This window comes from Taudactylus pleione, unplaced genomic scaffold (genome assembly GCF_031769625.1).
Source record: "Taudactylus pleione unplaced genomic scaffold, aTauple2 ptg000396l, whole genome shotgun sequence".
NCBI classification, from domain to species: domain Eukaryota; kingdom Metazoa; phylum Chordata; class Amphibia; order Anura; family Myobatrachidae; genus Taudactylus; species Taudactylus pleione.
The window spans coordinates 5,791,152-5,812,154 of NW_028284797.1; the positions used below are offsets into that span (position 1 = coordinate 5,791,152).

The window sequence follows — 21,003 nt, forward strand, 5'->3', positions numbered from 1 at the left end:
CTTATCTGGTTCTTCCGCTGTAAAGTATGAGAGCGTACCAAAAAGATATACCTCTTTTGCGAGAGATATACGTGAAAAAACATGGGGAGGAGTCATACCCGTCGAGCCTACTAAGTGCGGAAAGGATTGAATCCAGTGCCTGACTTGAAGGAATTTATAGAAATCTCTAGAGGGGATGGAGAAGCTACCCTGTAATTGGGCGAAAGAAAGGAAGGTATTATTTATAAAGAGGTCACGGAGGGTACGGATAGCATTGAGGTGCCAGGGGAACAGGTTTCAATTTGGGATTAAATATGATAAACCTTGAATAGAAAGGTGGCGAGATGGCAGGTTATATTGTAGAAGGGCAGATAGGCTATCCCACGCTTTGAGAGAAGCTAGTGTCGCCCTGGACATAGATTTTAAAGAGACTCTAGAACTGGATGGAATTCAGAGTAAGTTGCAAAGGGGGAATTTGCCTAACATCACTTTCCAACCTAACTCAGGGTTAATAACATTCGACCAATCACTAAGCTGATCGACCAAGCACGCAGCTTGATAGAGTGCTAGATTGGGGTAAACCAAGCCCCCAGATGATCTAGACATCATTGGATATTTCTTAGCGAGCTTGGCTCTCTTATTATTCCAAATATATTTATTTAGCACTGCATAAAATCTATTTAACCATGAGGGAGGGAGGGTCCTAGGAATTGACCTAAATAAATACATGAGTTTAGGAAGAAGTGTCATCTTGATGGCCCCATTCTGACCATCCAGGAAACCTCATAGTTCATCCAATCCTTTGAAGGTGATAAATTGATTCAAAAGGGGGCCATAATTGTATTCAAGTTGAGTGTCTTCTTTAGCTGACAAAGAGATACCCAAATAACGGAGAGACAGTGATTGCCAATTCTAATTATAGTGAGATTTCAGGGAATGCAGGAGCTGGCGTGGAACTTTTTAATGCTAATACTTCTGTTTTAGATGTGTTTCATTTATAATATGAGGCAGAATAATCATGAAGCAACTGTTGTAAATTTGTGGGAGAGGTTTCCAGAAGCGTAACAGACAGAAGGACGTCGTCTGCAAAAAGGCAAATACTATATTGTGACCCATTTATGAGAGGAGGGAGGTGGTACGGATATGTTCTTCTTTTTTGACATTTAACGAAAGGACCTTAACCATTGGGACATTTAAAACAGTGGATAATGGAAAATGCTCCAAATATACGTGTCACACAACAACAAAAAAAGGAGAAAAGGTTACAGATGCAAATAGGGAAAGGGGGCAAAAATATAAAACAAAGGTAAAAAAGGGAAATAGAAAACCCAAAAGGCCCAGTATATCGGGCCACAGCAGTTGCCGTGAAAGAACAATACGGCAAAATGGTTAACATGTGGGGCGGGCTGTGTCAATCCCCATCCCTGAGACCTATTATGAAACATATTATAAACATATAATAATATATCACATTTACCATTCCCTCTCCAACCTAACAGAGAAACAATCTCAATACATACTGTGGTAAGAAAGAAGGCAGGAGTAGGGGAAAAAAATTTGTAATCAAACAGTAACCACTTACTTTAGATAGAACAATAAACAAAAGTCGTAAATATACAACAGACCTTACACCGGAAATGTTCTTATTTAAGAGATACAGCATGGAACGTTCGCAAAAGAAACCCAGGTCTATAGCTATGAAGAAGAAAAAAAAACATAGTTCCTAAAGGAGGACCTTGGCTGTGACGAGTAGCTGAAGAACATTGAAATGGATCACAGTAGTCCGTTACTGAACAAATCTAGATGTTTCCAATATAAGGCCAGAAGACGTCGAAAAAAAAATTCCAAAAAGGCAGCATAAATCGGCTTCATCCCACTCAAGACCAGTCCGATTGGAGAGGAGGAGCTTGAGAAGATGTAGGAATCGAGACAGGAATCTCCCATTCTGCTAGCAATTTGACGCCAGCTTCCAGTGAAGAGATAATAAATGTTGAACCATCTTTTCGCACCAGAAGCTTCACCGGGAAACCCCATCTATATTGGATGTCGTTATCCCGGAGCGCTTCTGTGAGAGGTTGGAATGTTCTCCATGTATTAATAGTGTGGATCGAGAAATCGGGAAACAACTGGAGATTATTAAGAACTTCCGCATCTGTCGAGTCTCGTGCCGCCCTTAGTATCTCTTCTTTGATATGGAAGAAGTGAAGTCGCAGGAGGACATCTCTGGGAGAGCCTGCTGGAGCTGAGCGGGGCTTAGGTAATCGGTGGATGCGATCGATCAATAAGTCGCGAATCTCTGCAGATGGCAATTACTTCTGGAAGATGTTCAAGGCGAAGTCCTGAAGTTCTGGATTTGATATCGATTCCGGGACGCCTCTAATTTTAACGTTGTTTCTCGTAGATCTATCCTCCAAATCCGCCAATTTGTTTTTGACAGCCGTCAACTCCGTAAGGACCGAGTTATGAGAGGTTAAAAGATCATTATGCGAGGAAACTAGTTCTTGCATCTTAATCTCCAAGTGGTTCGTGCGGTCCCCAATACCGGTCACTTCACTGGTGAGTTGTTTAATAGACACTTGAAAGTCAGAGGTAAGGTCCGTGCGAAATGCCTGAAGCATTTGATGGAGAGTGCGGACAGTAAGCGGAGCATCAGCAGAGAGATCAAGGTTAACATCAGGGCTAGGAGAAGGGAAAACCTTGGTAGTCAGTGGAGATTTCCCAGCAGAGGATGAAACTGTGGTTTTCTGTGCTACAAATTTAATAGGAGGTGCGAGAGTAGACAACTTACTACTTTTGTTGGGCATACTGTCGTCTTCGTAAAACGAATAGGATGAGTCAAATGGTTACTGTTGCTGTCAATGTAATGATAAGTAAATATGGGCTGTGGAGGTCTCATAAGGATGAGTAATGGAAATCACTAAAAAGACATGGCAGCAATGGATGCTACTATCCTGCTGATAGGAAGGTGTTGAGGGGTAAAATATTCATCCAATAGCAGGAGTGTAGTATTGAAGTGGATAGGGCATGTAAACTGTACAGCAGGGTGTTAGGAGCAGAGCACACTGTAAGCCTGTATATTGTAGGTATGGGGCCCTGATCCAAAATGGCGCCTGTGGCTTCCCCAATGGTGTCTGTATCTAACCTGGTGGTCAGCAGCCCTGGGGAGGGAGAGGTCCGGTACAGCAGGTAAAAGCAGGAGCCAGAAGGCAGGAGCGATGTGTTCAGGTGTGCCGTGCGGCGCCCGCGGCAATGACGTCACGCGGGGCCCCGCCGGAGCTCCAAACTCGCGCCTGGTAGGCAGAGAAGCCGCAGGGCTCTGGCAGACGCTGAGGCCACAGGAGGGATGGAAGGCCACGCGAGAGGGCGTCAGGCACCGCCGGGCGGAACGGGGAAGAGGCAGCAACCGTGGCGGCCAGTCCCGTGGGTCCCCGTCCGGGCTCCAACGCAAGGCCGTGGCTTCAAAACAGGAAGTAGGCCGGAAAGCGCCGGAGGCCCCAAGAGACTCGGGGATTGCAGGTAAGTGAACGGGGGGGAAAGCAGGCACCCCTAGGGAGTCGATGGTGGTCGCAGGCTCCCAATAGCCAGCAAAACAGGCTCCTGATGCCCATATATTGCAGGAGCACCTCCAGAGCACGTCCGTGCCAGCCAACAGTCAGGCCACGCCCCCACGGATATGTTCTTCTAAAGGTTCTATTTCTAAAACAAAAATAAAGGGAGATAAGGGGCAACCCTGTCTGGTGCCATTGCTTATAGGGATCAAAGAAGACAGGAAACCATTGCAACATACATGTGTTCCAGGTGAACTATAGAGTGCAAGAATGGCATCTAGGAACCGTCCTGATAATTAAAATTTTTTGACATGTAAAGCAATTGTTAACGAACAGACAGTACCTGCATGTAAGCAAACCGTAATTCTCTTGGAAGCTAATAAATTTTTTTTTTTTAACAGCCTTTGATCATTTTGGACCAGTTAAGATAGTCTGATCCTGTACATCACAGGGAGTATGGCGTCAAACACCATAAGCATCTGTATGTAGTGCAACTGAAAAAAGGGACAAGGGACAAGTGTCACTATAGACTTACCATGAAAAGGACATTTATCCCAGAAGAGTATAAAAAAAACAGCAAAGCTTACATCAAAAGACCATTTTTTTTTTTAAATTTTTTTATCATCAATGGCTAAAGCTGGGCACACACGTCCAGATAAAATGCCTGTCAGACCGACAGACATTTTATCTGGCAGCCTGCCAGCCGCAGAAGTCCGCAGCATACACTGTGACATTTCTCTCTATGTATTAGCCGACATCTACGCTCCGCCCCCCGTGGGAGGAGACATTTCCCTGTTCCTTCCATGGGAAGGAACACAGGAAATATCTGTGTCTGTTGGCCGCGGCTGGGCATACACTGACTGCCCGATGCGGCCGGCAGTTTACGGTAAATATTGCATCGGACGGGCATACTGGACAATCCGGCATGCCCGACCGAGCAATATTTAACCCTCGCCCCCCCCCCTCACACGCTACAATTATCAGGGCGATCCTCGGATATCGGGTGGATCGCCCCGATAATTGTAGCGTGTATGGCCAGCTTAAGAAATATCCGCATGTATGCCAACAATTGTCACTTAGCACTTCCCTTCTTGAGAGAGTGTTGGAGAGAAAGCTGGCTTACATTTTGCAAGATGCGGTGGCAGGGCAGAGTCCTGGGATCACCAGCGGTTGGTCCAGTTGGAGCTGCAGTGGCTCTGTGAAGTAAGGTATGACGCATGTTTCACCCTATGACTTTATCTCATATCGACCTGTATAGGTTTTTTTGAAGCATATCTTTGTGCAAAAAGACAAAAGCAGTAACTGCCTTTTAGCAGAGTCTGATTGCAGGGCACATGCAAGATTTCTGTGTGATGATCTCTATAGTAGTAGCTGATCAAAAAAAATCTGAAAGTATTCTAGCCTTAAGGATTCATTTGGATAACCTAGACCTGAAAGGTCACAATGTGGTATCCAGCTATGTTTGTGCTCTAGATTCATGTCTTCCCCTAAATGCAAAGAGGAAGTATCAGCAGGTACAAAATCAGCTAAATAAAATGATCCCATGCAAAAAAAATACATGTTTTGGGGCTCACACTGGCTTTTTTGAGATGTGTAGATATTTTGTCGTTGCTGTTAACCATCATTCTTGCAGAGAAGTAAGTTACTTATGTTAGCATGATCCTTTTGTAACAATGGCTACAATTGTATTTTCTTATTGCGATTTATAAGATGTTTTACCACTTTACACACCCAATAACACAATAAACAATACAGATATCAATAGATGTAACAATATTACAGATATCCAAGTATAACCATGGTACATATATGTATAGTATAATAAAAAAAGATAAATATAGTAAACAATTCAGCATTACAACAATAACTTCACTAAAGACGAGGGGCCTGGTGGCAGTCTGGATCCCTGTGTACACTAGCAGGTGAAAAGTCAGAATCTGCGGAAAAGTATCGCGGATGACGTCATTTTGCCAGGCAAAAACTTCCCTGTATTCAATTCCAAAGACTTTTCGCATACGCGAAAAGTCAATGCAATGTAATCGGCCTGAAAAGTTTCGCCTATGAATAAGCCGGTGGATAAAAGTGCAGAATTGCGGTTTTGGGGTGCAAACTTCGGGAAACCCCCCTGCATCCTTGGAACAGTCCCCCAAAGATAAACTGTGTCAAAAAAATAAAAAAAAAGACTTTAGAACACCCCAAAAAGTACTTTCATTTTGGGGGTAAAAAAGTGCAAAGTTGGGGGACAAACTAAAAAACTAGCGAAATAGACTTCTGGGGCGTCCCCAAGTATGCGGCAGGTGTTTTTTTGTTTTTTTATTGCAGGTGCTTGCGACAGGTGGATTTTTTAACATGATTTTAAAGCTTCACTTTAGCAACTTAAAAAATGCTAACACTCATTTTCATGTACCCCATATTTGACAGGACTACTTAATGTCATAAAAAATACTGCTTTATGCCATTCTTCACCACTTGTGCAAAGGCGCTAATAAGAAGCTATTGAAACAACTTGAGTACCCCAAACCGTTTTATTAGGGCTATTCTGGGGCATCTACATTGATCCCCAATGTTATTGCATTATTTTGAGGGGTGCAGGCTGATTTCCCCATTTCTGACAGCACTTTTCGCCTGTTTTCCGACTCTGCAGCTTGCCATTTTCGCGTGGTTTGGAATTGAATAGGGCCAATAGCAGGGGCGCGCACGAAAAGTTTCTGCGTCCAAAACATGCGATGTAAGTGGAAAGTCGAGCAGGCAAAACTTTATAGCGGACGCAAAACTAATTGAATACCGCCCATAGTCATAAACGATGCAACTTGTCAAAAAACGCACAGTGGCTGGCTGCCAGCAGATAATCTGCCAGTAGCAGAGGGACCTCCTAGCCCCTCTGCATCCCCTGCACCTTCCCCTAGTGTCTGCTGTGCTGCTGATCGGTCAGTATGGCTGGACCCCCCCACCTGGCATGGCGGTGGCAGAGAGGAGCAGCTGCCGGGGAAATGTAAATTCACCATCACTCAGTCCTCCAGTGTGTACCTGGCAGCTGTTCAGAGGAGCAACTGCTGGGGAAGTCAAAGTAATGATGGTCACGATGTCCCAAATATCGGTACTCCGATATAGCCATGATCAATATAGTAAAAATCAATGTTAATGTAACACTTTTAAAACCATTTTTTTCTTCATAAAATCATGTTGGATAAGTATTAAGTAGATGTTCTTGACCTAATTCAATCATAAGAAAAAAAGCATCAATTTTGGAGCGGTTTTCAGAAAAAAAAATTACCTGATTAAGTAAATCAGTGTATGCATTAAGTTTTGATACAAATGAGAACTCTTTGGAAAGATGTCCTCCCATAGTTTTAATTTCACACTGTAATAAATCTGCCATTTTAAGAATTTTACCTTTTAATGTTCCAATTATAATAATTTATTTATATAGCGCTTTTCTTCTAAAGGACTCAAAGTACTTTACATTTGCCTTTACAGTACAAAAAAAGCTTAAACAACAATTAGTGAATTGCTTAATTCCTTTTTCAAATGGTCTTTTTGTAGACCTTTTATAAGCTGTCCATACACTGCACTATTATGCAGTCGACCAGCTTACAGGAAAGAGGCCTGAAAGAATACTGCATAATTGGATGGGATACGTTCAGCATCCCTGCTGTTGGGATGCTGATGCTTACATTACTGGCGCCAGAATCATGATGCCGGTCATAATCCCGGCGCCGGCATACCGACCGCTGGGATACCGAAGGTAATAACACAGAAAAAAAATCAACATATAGAAAACTGAAAGACAAATAATTGTATGTTGTGGTGCACAAAAAGTCAATTTAAATAAAATATAGCTTTTATTATTTATATATTAAAATATCATCTAAGAAAGACTGCAAAATAATATTAAAAAATAAATGATGTGAAATAAAGAAATAGTGGTTTAAAAAAAATGCTGTGTGCAGGGATGCCGCTGTCTGTCTCAATAATTATATATTGTATCCAAGATTAATAAAGCACTTTCTAATAGGGATGACGTATGTTACAGAGGATGTTTACAATGTAATCTTTTATCCACTGATTCTGAGATACTATTAAGGTAAATAGAAATTAAATTACCAATGTAGGTTTATACATAACAGATCTTTGTCACTCAGTCTCTTAATGTGAGTAAATGCTAATGATTTGATTGTCCACAGATTGTGCACTGTGAAAAAATCAATGTACAGTCCTATTCTATATTAAATTCCAGATTTATATTACACCTTCTAGTAAGGATGACATATGTTACCGAGAAGGTACACAATGTAACCTTTTATCTACTAATGCTGAGGTGCTGTCAAGGTGGATGGTAATTAAATTACCAGCATGGGATTTTATATGGCAAATCTCTGTGACTAAATCAATTTTATTAACTATGGTGTAGATATTACAATGGTAAATGGGTCACTCTCCAAATAATATATTGTATATAATGCATTGCCAAAACCCAGCACTCATGTAATTGTAATGTTGTCAGATTCCTTATGATTATTATAGCACTGCAATCTGTGCTATTAAACAGTGGCCAGCTAGCCTCTGTCTGCAATCACCTCTCCTTCACACTGTGTGTACGCATCTAATCCTCCTCAGGCTTGATAACCACCATCGGTGTGGGTACAAACTTACAGTCCTATTATCACATTTGTAAGGACACAGCATTGAATTACCAGCATGGGATTTTATATAGCAAATCTCTGTGACTAAATCAATTTTAATAATTATAGTGCAAATATTATTGTAATCATATATTGGTCACTCTCCAAATAATATATCATGTGTAGTACATTGCCAAAACCCAGCACTCATGTAATTGTAATCCAGACCGTTTTATAGCTGTTCATTTGCAAATTAATGTTTCAATAACGTTGCTCTATTGTCTACAATAGCCTTCAGTTCTTTTTTTCAATAGTAATGGTGGGATCAGCAGTGTTCTCTCCAGAAAATGTTGCCAGCTGGGTGGGGGCCCTTTGTGCAAAAAGGGGCGTAGCTTCACATGGAGGGGGTGTGGCCACACAATAGTACCAATTCACATTATGCCCACACAGTATGGCCCCTTTATTGCCCATTATGTACACAGTATATCCCCTTACTGCACACTATGCCCAAACAGTATGGCCCCTTATTGCCCTTTGCAGCATTTACATGCCCCCTTGTTGCACTTTATGCTTACACAGTATAGCCCCTTACTGCACACTATACCACACAGTATGGCCTCTTATTGCCCTTTGCAGCATTTACATGCCCCACACAGATGTGATCACACTTATCAGTAAATCACAGGCTGAGTGGTGTCTAAACAGTATAACCAGGGCATGCCACCTGTAGCTGACCAGGGTGCACCATGTCTGCAAGCTTCTGGCCTGGCTGACATTTGTGGTGCCATAGGTTGCACTTCAGTGGAAAGTTAACAGCAATTTTGTGTACACATATTGCTTGCATAAGCCTGGTGATGTACTACAGAACAGGAAGTGTACACTTGTCTAAGTCTCCATGTTTGTAGGGTATGGCTGTGCCCCTGGATCCCACCTCAGGCCAGCTGCCACACTGACCATCTGGGTCGGAAACTCTTGAGGTCTCAGTACACGCTCCGTGCATGCTGCCTGCTCTCTGGCACCAGTGCTATGTCCCGCCCCCATCTAGCACCTGATTGGAGCCTACAGACTCCATGCGCAGGTATTAGCTACTCAGATCTGTCAGCCACGTCTTCCCTCTCCTTTAATCCCTGCTCCTGTCTTCCCACAGTGAGCCTGGGTACTCCGGTGACGGGCGGTGGGTTTTTTTTTTTTTTTTTCATGTGCATGACATTCCTTTTTCTTGGTACATATTTAAGTATTCTTATGACTTGTAAAGGTACAGCAATTACATTTTTTTTTTTTGTAAGTGGTAAATATCTAGTCCTATTCATGTACATTTTATTTTTTGCGTTTAGAGAATTGTTGGATGTAGGAATCTTTCCCTGATGCTTTTTAGGTGGATTATTTCCTACTTTACTCTTGGGGTCACAGTTTACAGATGTGGGGGTACATTTACTAAAGTGAGAGTTTTTAGAAGTGGAGATGTTGCCCATAGCAACCAATCAGATTCTACTTAACGTTTAACTAGCACCTTCTAGAAGATAATTGCGCAAATCTCATTTGGTTGCTATGGGCAACATCTCCACTTCTACAAACTCTTACTTTAGTAAATTTACTCCATGGAGTCTTTGCATTTGCACTGCCTGTAAAACGCTCTTTTGCTGATGAGCACTTGTAATGAGATTCAAGTATGTTCATAGTCCTTAGGTTGTCTGTGAAATTAATGTAATTTTTGGCTTGTTCATCCATTTTTGGACTTTTTAAAATCTTTATAAAAAAAATTGACAAATGTTTGTGCTGAAGATATTCAATTTCAGTCCTTACTTATCGTGTCAGGATGCAAATATTGAACAGCTTTAAGTCCCTAAATTATTTTTCACCTGATTCGCTTGTCATTTCATCATTCAGCATTTTCCTCACCTTTTATATAATTTAAAGTGAGTGTTTTACATCCTCTTTGTGACTGCATTACTTAAATAACATGAAACTGCCTAGATACTTGTTAAAACCTTTTTGACTGGAAATTTCTTCAACAATAGGCATGGCAATGACTGAGCAGACCCCTTGTTTCCCCATGAGTAACCACACAAAGGAGAGGGTCACTATGACGAAGATGACACTAGAAAACTTCTACAGTAACCTCATCACACAGCACGAGGAGCGAGAGCTCAGGTATTGGCAGTATTGAAGTATGGTGTAAGCATGGATAATGTGAACCGTACGCTAGGTATTATGAGCTTAGTCTGTCTTTCATATCTTGCATCTTATGTAAACCCTTAAATGGCCACATGTACAGAAGGGAGGATGCAAAGTGCTGCTTTTCTCCTTGCCTAAACAGGAGGAATTGGTCTGTTTACTCAATTTTTTTGCTAACCTAATATTTCTAGATTTAATTTTTGGCTGTAGAAATATTTTTATATACTACTTAGTGAATTTTGAAAATGGTCTAATTTTTGCATTATCTGTCTTGTAATTTACATTTTTTATGGACATACTACAATGTTATAGTGAAATAAAGTAAAAAGTTTTTTAAGATTTCCTTTGTAGTGCTTCAATATACAGTGTCTTGCAAGAGTATTCACCCCCTTTGCATTTTTCATGTTTTGCCTCACAACCTGGAATTAAAATGGATTGTTTGAAGGTGTGCATCATTTCATTCACAGAACACGCCTACAACTGTGAAGTTGTGTTTTTTTTTTATATTGTGAATCAAACAACATTTAGGATAACATAACAGAAAACTTCAGCGTACATAGCTATTCACCCCCTAAAGTCAGTACTTTGTTGAGCCACCTTTTACGGCAATTACAGCTGCAAGTTGCTTTGGATAAGTCTCTATAAGCTTGCCACATCTTGCCCCTGGGAGTTTTGCTCATTCCTAAAGGCAAAACTGCTCCAGCTCCTTCATGTTTTAATGGTTTTCACTTGTGAAGAGCAATCTTCAAGTCTGACCACAGATTCTCAATTGGATTGAGATCTGGGCTTTGACTAGGCCATTCCAACACATTTAAATGTTTCCTCTTAAACCGCTTGAGTGTTGCTTTAGCAGTATGCTTCGGGTCCTTGTCCTGCTGGAAGGTGAACCTCCGTCCCAGTCTCAAATCACAGGCAGACTGAAATAGGTTTTGCTCAATAATATCCCTGTATTTAGCACCATCCATCTTTCCCTCAACTCAAATCAGTTTCCCAGTCCCTGCTGCTGAAAAACATCCCCACATCATGATGCTGCCACCAAAATGTTTCACTGTGGGGATGGTGTTCTTGGGGTGAAGGGATGTGATGGGTTTGCTCCAGACATAGTGTTGTCCTTGGTGGCCGAAAAGTTACATTTTACTCTCATCTGACCTGAGCACCTTCCTCTATACATTTGGGGAGTCGCTCACATGCCTTTTGGCAAACTCAAATCGTGTCTTATTATTTTTATCAATAAGTAATGGCTTTTTTTCTGGCCACTCTTGCATAAAGCCAAGCTCTATGGAGTGTACAGCTTATTGTGGTCACATGCACAGATACACCAGTCTCTGCTGTGGAACTCTGCAGCTCCTTCAGGGTTACCTTTGGTCTCTGTGCTGCCTCTCTGATTAATGCCTTCCTTGCCCGGTCTGTGAGTTTTGGTGGGCGGCCCTCTCTTGGCAGGTTTGTTGTGGTACCATTTTCTTTCCATTTGATGATGATGGATTTGATGGTGCTTCGGGGAATCCTCAGAATTGTACTTCTCAACAACTTTGTCCCTGACTTTGTTTGGAGAGCTCCTTAGTCTTCATGGTCTGATGCCTCTTGCTTAGTGGTGTTGCAGCTTCAGAAAAGGTGTGTTTATACTGATAGATCATGTGACACTTAGATTTTACACAGGTGGACTTCATTTCACCAATTATGTGACTTCTGAGGGTAATTGGTTGCACCAGAACTTTTGAGGGGCTTCATAGCAAAGGGGATGATTACATATGCACATGCCAATTTTTGGAATTTTATTTAGAAAGATTCTTTTTTTATATATTTTTTTCTCATTTCACTTCACCAAATTAGACTATTTTGTGCAGATCCATCACATAAAATTCAGATACATTACAACCTGTTGTTGTGTTTTTTGTAACAAAAAAGGTAGAAAGCCAAGGGGTGAATACTTTTGCAAGGCACTGTAGATGAAACCTGCCAGTTCAGTAGTGTTATACTATTTGACAGTTGCATCTAGTTTACTGTCTCAAAGGTGCTGCTGGAATCATAAGACAGGAGCCAGTAGTGACAATCATTATATCAAGGGCTTGGAAAATTTTAGTAAAATCTTAAAAGTTTATCAAGCTGACCATTACACTCAACTGAAATATATGAAACCTGGATAGACCACTCTGCATCCCCCTTCAATGCCTTTAGACTCCTAACAATGCACATCAGATACTGCCATATGTCTATTCTCCAACCATTCACAGTATGCCACACAGGACAGCCCCATTGAGATTGTGCCACGCAGTAGTGCCCCCCTTTCACGATTGTGCCACACTGGAGTTTAGAGAGTAATTGGTGTGCAAGGAGGTTTAGTTTCTTTTTTGCTATCCTCAGCAAATGAAAATGATTGGATGCACATGACCTTAGCCGGCAATCCAGCGTAAAACGAGAACGTGAAAGCTGCAGGACATCCAGTGCCCAGTCACAATGCAGATATATCTGTTTTCATCATCGCTCTACTTTCTCCTCCAATCCTGAAATGGGGTTGATCCTCACTAAGCATAACTTTGCTACATGCGATACAAAACCTCTGTCACTTCACTCTCAATCGGGATCAAGCAATAGACTCTATGGCATAGAGAGTGAGGCTATGTGGAAATGCCTATTGCACACCGTTTATTGGAGCTGCTGGGCTAAAATATAGTCACCAGGACTAAAATCTTAATCACCCTGGCGACCGGCATTTGTAGATCCCTGATTTATAACACACTTACGTGTTGCAAGCTATAGTGCTATGAAGTACATGAATGTTAATGGTGCGCTGATGCAGTGAGCAGTATGAATACTGAGCACTTGAATGTTGTGCGGAGTGACGTTGAGTATTCTGTGTAAACATTGTGTGTTCTCCCTTTTGGTGTACTCGTTTATGAACAGAGGTGGCAAAATACTTTCATTTCTTAAAAATTATTTGGTATGTAAAATACTGAAAAACAGGCCTGATCTATGCTTACAATATCACTTGTATATAGTTATAATGTATTTGTGTTTCTAATTAATAACCATTTATGCTAATGTATTTCTGCTGGTTTTAGACAGAGGAGACTAGAAAAAGTGATGGAGGAAGAGGGCCTCCGGGATGAAGAGGTAAAGAACCATATACTGAGAGTATTTCATTGTATTTATTATAAATAACTAAACATAGGTCAAGTGAGTGTCTCCTTAAGTTAGATCTGTTAAAATTCATGTGCAAGAAATGGTGATCTCACATAGCAACAGGAAGATCTGCCAGTCATTCTTCTTGCTTTTAGTGACTGTAGAAATACACTGAGTTGGCAAAAGTCATGGGATAGCAGTATGCACAGGTAATGGTTGGTGGCGCCAACGTACTGAGACGTCTTGATAATGCCCAGACCGGCATCAGCTGTTATCTGACATCTCGTGATTCAGTTTGAACACCGGCTAGGCTGCTCATGGCAATGCAAGGTGAATTAGCGGAGTTCAGTGATAGTGGGTCATTCCATTCTGAAGTTGTGATGACCTTCAGCATTTTGTGATCTACGGTTTCAGGTTTCATGTGTGTACCGGGAATACCTAATGGAGGGAATTACCACCCACTGTGGACAGCGCAGTGGCCAACCACAGGTGCTTAATGATCATGACCAGTGGTGTCTGGCTAGAAATGTCCGTGGTAACAGATAAGCAACTTTGGCTCAAATCCCATCCACTTTTGATGCAGATTCATATCCAGCAGGTCACTGCAGCGTTCATTACCCTCGATGGGATTTGGGAGCAGAAGACCCACCAAAGTGTATCCGTTAACAATGATACCAGACACAGCGCCTTACCTGGGCTCGTCATGCTGATGGCAGGGTTGGTGTGAGGGCAAAATTCCAGGTGGCCATCGATCCCAGAAGGCACCTTGCAGGCTGGTGGTGGTTAGAAAATGGTGTGGGGTGTATTTACATGGCATGAGTTAGATCCGCTGGTTTGTCTGAAAACATCTTTGACCGGTAACCGCTATGTTGGATTGCTTGATGACCATTTGCAGACCTTATGGACTTTGTGTACCCCCACAACAGTGGAATATTCCAGCAGGCTAATGCACTGTGTCATTGGTTCGAGGAGCATTCTCTAAAGTTCCGATGAATGATTCGGCCACCATGTTCGCCCGACATAAACCCAATCAAACATTTATGGGACGTGGTGGAGAGGTTCATTTGCACCCGAGATCCTGCACCTACAAAATATCTGGAAGCTGTAGTAAGCTCTCCAGATAGGCATGGGTCATCATCTCTCCAGAGGTCTTCCGTCCACTTGTGGAATCAATATCGCGTCAAGTTGCTGCACTTCACTGGGCTAGAGGGGGTCCTACACTATACTAGGCATCTATCCCATTAATTTTGGTTTTTCAATGTAAATTAACATATCTTAAATTTCTTCTTCAGGGTCCATAGGCTCCAAAGGGAGACCTTCGCGTGTAGGTGATGGAACTTAATCCGGGCACCGCACAGTTAAAGCTTTCAGTGCCCAGGATGCACTGGTCCACTCTCCCTATACCCCGCCCCCGAGCCAGAGGCACCTCTGTTTCTACTTCAGGGTCCATAGGGGGTCCACAGGGTTGACCTTGGGGTTATAGCTGGAACAGGATCCATGGGCACCACACATTTAAGCTTTTAGCTCCCAGGATGCACTTGGGTCCTCCTCTATACCCCGCCCCCGAGCCACAGGCACCTCAGTGTAAGCTGGTGCCCGGCCGGAGTCGGTCACCGCGCAGGGGGGCTGCAGGAGCAGCCCCCAAAAGCTTTTATTTTAAGTTAAATTTTATTTATTTTTAATCTATTTTTACTACAGACGGCAGCGAAGGGCTGTCTGTACAGACGCCCACGCTGCCGCTCTGATCCCCGACTGGCGCCGCGACGCCAGTACTGATCTGGGGATCGCGGCGGGAGGGCAGAGTCCGTACTAGCCGGACTCTGTCTACCTCCCAGGACTGCTGCCGGAGTCGCCGGGGATTCAGGTAAGCCGCGCGTCGCTGGCTAGCGGCGGCGCGCGGAATGCCTTAAATGCAGTCCTTTAGCCTCCGGTCCGGGGGACAGACTGGAGGCTGCTGGCAGTGGCGGCGGGCCCCCCCCATAACCCGTGGGACCACTAGACCACCAGGGATAACCGGCAAGCGGGAAGCCAGCATCCCTGGGGTTAATGGCCAGCCAGGGGAGGAAGCCTTCCCTGTCAGCGGCTCCTCCCCTCAGCTCAGCGCGCCTTTCAGCACGGAGTCTGGCGTCGCTGAGCTGCAGCTACTCGGCCACTCCTCCTCTGAGGTCTCCAGCGGCCATTTTCCCAGTGGCAGCGCAGATCTCAGGGAGCATGCGGACCGGTCCCCCTGTGTACCTCTCCCCTGATTAAGGACAGCGTACACAGCACTATAGCCCTCCCAGACACTGAATCTGGGCAGGTTGATTGTAGTGTAAAGGTGCAGTGAGTATATCTTCCTGCATGGTATGTGACTTTTTGCTAGTGCTGCCTGTCTGTGCTTATTTTCCGCTTACTGTCAGCTTATACCTATCCCTTTACTTCTCCTACAAGCCCTGCAGGTGTGTGGGGGAGGGGCGTTTCTACTGACCTCACTTATATAGATCACGTATTTGTGAGGTCCGTCACATACAGTTGTGTGCTACTCAGTGCCATATTGTGGGCTGTTGTTCAGCACACCGGTGAGTGCGTTTTACTTCTACCCTGGTGCCAGATATATAATATATTCTGTCATGTCAGACGAGGAGGTTGAGCGCTCAGTGGCTCCGGTGTTGGCCTCCTGCAGACGCTGTTCTGCAGGAGTAGATAGGGAGGATTTGTCACAGGATGGCCTGTGTAGTCGATGCCAGGTGGCTCCTGGCCCATCCAGACCTTCTCTGGCGCAGGAACCACCGTGGGCGATGTTTTCTCAAGTGCTGGTGTCTATTGCGGACCGTCTGTCGGTCCCGACTGCTCTCCCTACTAGGGCGGTGCCCCAGCCGACCATCCCCCATTCCCCGGGTGTCCCGCAGTTATTGCGGAGTCCTCCTGGGTCTCAATCAGTTGGTCCCTATGCGGGGTTGCCTATGTATATACAGGCTTCCCCTGTGCCGCAGCAGCCTGTGGTACCTTTTCAGGCCCCTATGGCGACGCCTCCACCATGGGTGGATGTGCTCTCCAACTCCGTGCAAAATTTGGCGGCCGCTTCCTCGGCTTTTCAGTCAATGTTGCAGACTGACATGCCTTCTAGGATTTCTAAACGCCCACTCATGACACGGGCTGCTCAGGTATCGGACTCAGAGGGTTCCTCAGATGATGGGGAGGTCCCTGATGACACTGACTCGGACGCCTCGGTCCAGGAAATGGATACCAAGTCGTCCATTAATGTGCGAGCACTAGTTAGGGCGGTGCAAGCTATTCTTCTTATAGAGGATGAGGCACCGGTTCCTAGGTCGAAGTTTCCTAGTTTCAAAAAAACTAAGGTGGCTTCTGCGGTGTTTCCCCTGTCGGATCAGTTGACGGATCATATGGCGGTAGCTTGGCAGGCGCCCAGTAAGAGATTCCTTCCTCAGAAGCGGTTGGCTTCTAATTACCCCTTCCCTGAGGCACATTGTAAAAAATGGGAAACTCCACCGGCGGTGGATTCCCATGTCACCCGTTTAACTCGGGGCGCCACCTTACCATTACCGTCGATATCCTCGCTGAAGGATCCCACGGACAGGAAAGTTGAGACTTGCTTAAAGTCTATTTACTCCCTCTCCGGGGCGGTGGCCCGACCGTCCATGGCCATTTCCTGGGTGGCCAAGGCCATTGAGGGGTGGGCCAATGCATTGGAAGATACCTTCCCGGACGACGCTCCGGATGTCCAGCGGGCGTTGTTGGGACAAATGAGGGACGCCGCTTCTTACATTGGAGAAGCTTCTTTAGATGCTAGTCTGCTGACCTCGCGGGTATCGGCTGCAGCGGTGTCTGCCCGCCGATCCTTATGGTTGCGGTCCTGGAGAGCGGACTCTGATTCAAAGAAAGGTCTGGAGGCCTTACCTTTCAATGGGGAATTACTATTTGGTTCGGACTTGGACAAAATAGTGGACACCCTGGCTAAATCCAAGTCGGCCTGCCTCCCTTCGGCGGCACTGCCTGCTAAGGTTCGGAGTTCGGCTTTTCGTTCCTTTCGGGTTCAGGGTAAGGCGAAAGGTCAGTCCTTCCCGAGACAGTCTGCGAGTAAGACGGCCTCTAAACCCAAGAAGCAAGCCTGGAGTGCTCGGCGCCCTTCTTCCAAGCAGGAAGATAAACCTACGGCCTGATGGGACGGGCCTCCCTCTGGGGGACCTCAGAGTGGGAGGCCGACTTCTTCTATTTGCCCAGTGCTGGCACAATACCACCACGGATGCCTGGGTTCGAGAAGTGGTCTCCCAGGGGTACGCCCTGTCTTTTCGGCACAGACCACCCCACCAGTTTTTCTGCACAAGTCCTTCTCAGAACAAGACCAAGGCGTTACAGGTTCAGGAGGCTATAGAGTCCTTGCTGAAAGCAGGGGTCATTGTTCCCGTTCCTCTATCACAACGAGGGACGGGGTATTATTCGTCTCTGTTTCTGGTGCAGAAACCCAATGGTTCTCATCGCCCTATCCTCAACTTGAAGTCTCTGAACAAATTCCTCAGAGTTCCCAAGTTCAGGATGGAAACGTTACGTTCCATCATTCTGGCGATGGAACCGGGGGATTACATGGTGTCCCTGGACATCCAGGACGCCTACCTCCATGTTCCGATAGCATCTTCACACCAGCGGTATCTGAGGTTCGCTATCCTTCAACACCACTATCAGTTCCGGGCGCTACCCTTTGGTCTCTCCACGGCACCGAGGGTGTTCACGAAGATTATGGCGGTCATGGCGGCACATCTTCGGAACCAGAATGTACGGCTGCTGCCGTACCTGGACGACCTCCTGTTGCTGGCAAGCTCCCCGGAGGTACTGCTTCAACATCTCCACCTGACGATCGCTTGCCTGCAAGCACACGGGTGGTTGATAAATTGGAAAAAGTCCTCTCTGATTCCATCACAGCGGATGGTTCATTTGGGAGCCCTGCTGGATTCGCGTCAGCAAAGGATCTTCCTGACTCCGGAGAAGGTCGCCTCACTACAGCTGCGGATACGCAGTTGCCTGAGCCGTTGCCGTCTGTCGGTCCATTCGGCTATGAGAGTTCTGGGGTCCATGGTGTCGACATTCGACATGGTGGAATTTGCCCAGTTCCATTCCCGGCCCCTGCAGGGGCTGATTCTATCAGAATGGAACGGGTTACCTCACCGGATCCGCTCTCAGGTGCTGGTGTTGTCTCCGGACGTTCGGCTATCTTTGGCTTGGTGGCTTCAGACAGCTCATCTGGTCGAGGGGCGTCCATTTTGGATCCCGGACTGGGTCCTGCTCACGACGGATGCCAGTCTCCGGGGTTGGGGGGCAGTGACCGACTCTTTGTCGCTTCAGGGTCGTTGGTCAGCGGAAGAAGCACTTCTCCCCATCAACATCCTGGAACTGCGGGCAGTATACAAGGCCCTGCAGTCGTCCGGCCCCGCTCTTCACGGAAGGGCGGTACAGGTGCAGTCCGACAACGCCACCACGATGGCGTATATCAATCACCAAGGCGGAACTCGCAGTCAGGCAGCAATGTCGGAGGTGTCTCGTATCCTGTCTTGGACGGAGGGTCACATTCCAGCGATCTCGGCGGTCTTCATCCCCGGAGTCCTCAATTGGGAGGCGGACTTCCTCAGCCGTCACGACGTGCATCCCGGGGAATGGTCGCTTCACCCAGAGGTGTTTCAGCTACTCGTGGACAGGTGGGGACTGCCGGAGCTGGACTTGATGGCCTCCCGTCACAATCACAAGTTGCCCGTTTACGGGTCAAGGACAAGAGACGCAGGTGCAAGTCTGGTGGACGCGCTGTCGGTGACATGGACGTTTCACCTGGCGTATCTGTTTCCTCCGATATCCCTGCTTCCTCGGGTTCTGCGGAAATTCAAGCAGGACGGCGGCATGCTCGTGCTGGTAGCTCCGGCGTGGCCCAGACGTCCTTGGTACTCCGATCTGAGGAGCCTCTCCATCGACGCTCCGTACCTTCTTCCTCAACGTCGGGACCTGTTGTCTCAGGGGCCCTGCCTTTACCCGGATCTGGGTCGGCTGTCTTTGACGGCATGGCTCTTGAGACAGCCGTCTTGAGGTCTCGGGGCTTCTCCAGTTCGGTTATTGGTACGATGCTCAGGGCACGCAAGCCTGCTTCAGCACGGATTTATCACAGAGTGTGGCACACTTACTTTCAGTGGTGTGAGTCCAGACTTTATGATCCTCAGGTGTTCCGAGTTTCTAGGATCTTGGAATTTCTTCAGTCAGGATTGGATCTCGGCTTACGCCTTGCATCTCTGAAGGTTCATGTGTCCGCCTTGTCCGTGTGGTTTCAACGGCGGATTGCAATACTACCAGACGTTCACACCTTTTTCCAAGGTGTTCTCAGGATCCAGCCTCCCTTTGTGCCTCCTGTGGCTCCTTGGGACTTGGCGGTGGTGCTACGGGTCCTGCAGGGTCCTCCGTTTGAGCCTCTTGAGGCGGGGGAGCTCAAGTGGCTGACATTTAAGACGGTTTTTCTCCTGGCAATTGCTTCGGCCAGGAGGGTGTCTGAATTGGGGGCGCTTTCCTGTCGCCCTCCTTTCCTGATTTTTCACCAGGACAGAGCGGTGCTCCGCACTCGTCCTGAGTTTTTGCCCAAAGTGGTCTCGAAGTTCCATATTAATCAGGAACTTGTTGTGCCAGCTTTTCAGTCCCCTGATCTTTCAGCTGGTGAGACTTCCTTAGATGTGGTCCGGGCGCTTAGAATTTATGTAGACCGGACGGCTTCGGTTAGGAAGTCTGATTCCTTGTTTATCCTCTTTGGTTTTCACAAGAGGGGTTGGCCTGCCAACAAACAAACGTTAGCCCGTTGGCTTCGTTCCGTTATTTGTGAGGCTTATGCACAGGAGGGCTTACCTGTGCCAGCCTCTGTTAAGGCTCATTCCACTCGTTCTGTGGGTCCCTCTTGGGCTGCTAGACGTGGCGCTTCTGCTGTTCAGCTGTGTAGGGCGGCCACTTGGTCTTCAATTCAAACGTTTTTGAGGTTCTATGCGTTTGACACCTTTGCCTCTCAGGATGCATCCTTTGGGCGCCGGGTACTCCTTTCAGCACAGGAGCGTCCCCGCCCTTAGTTGTACTGCTTTGGGACATCCCCAAGGTCAACCCTGTGGACCCCCTATGGACCCTGAAGTAGAAAACAAGAGATATGGTAAGAACTTACCTTTGTTATCTCTGTTTCTACGAAGTCCATAGGGTCCACAGGGCGCCCGCCCTGACGCACCTGGCTTCAAATGGGCTGTGTGGCTGGTCTCCGGTTTTCCGTCTCCTATTGCTGTGAGTATGGTTTCTTGTGTGTTCCAGTCTTCCTTCTCTCTGTTCCATATTCTCCTCCGGCCTAGGCTGCTTACCAACTGAGGTGCCTGTGGCTCGGGGGCGGGGTATAGAGGAGGACCCAAGTGCATCCTGGGAGCTAAAAGCTTAACTGTGTGGTGCCCATGGATCCTGTTCCAGCTATAACCCCAAGGTCAACCCTGTGGACCCTATGGACTTCGTAGAAACAGAGATAACAAAGGTAAGTTCTTACCATATCTCTTGTTTTCGCAGGGAGG

The 21,003-nt window shown here is 46.0% G+C and overlaps 1 protein-coding gene across 1 annotated transcript in view; it reads left to right on the top strand.

The window, feature by feature from the left end:
- The window catches only part of LOC148506786 (serine/threonine-protein kinase 38), a 101,627-nt gene that overhangs the window by 7,529 nt on the left and 73,095 nt on the right, over positions 1-21,003 (top strand). Inside the window, exons 2-3 of the mRNA XM_088446299.1 lie at positions 10,168-10,300; positions 13,384-13,435. Coding sequence (XP_088302425.1) covers positions 10,170-10,300; positions 13,384-13,435 — 183 coding nt within the window. The 5' untranslated portion in view covers positions 10,168-10,169. The remainder of the gene's footprint in view (positions 1-10,167; positions 10,301-13,383; positions 13,436-21,003) is intronic.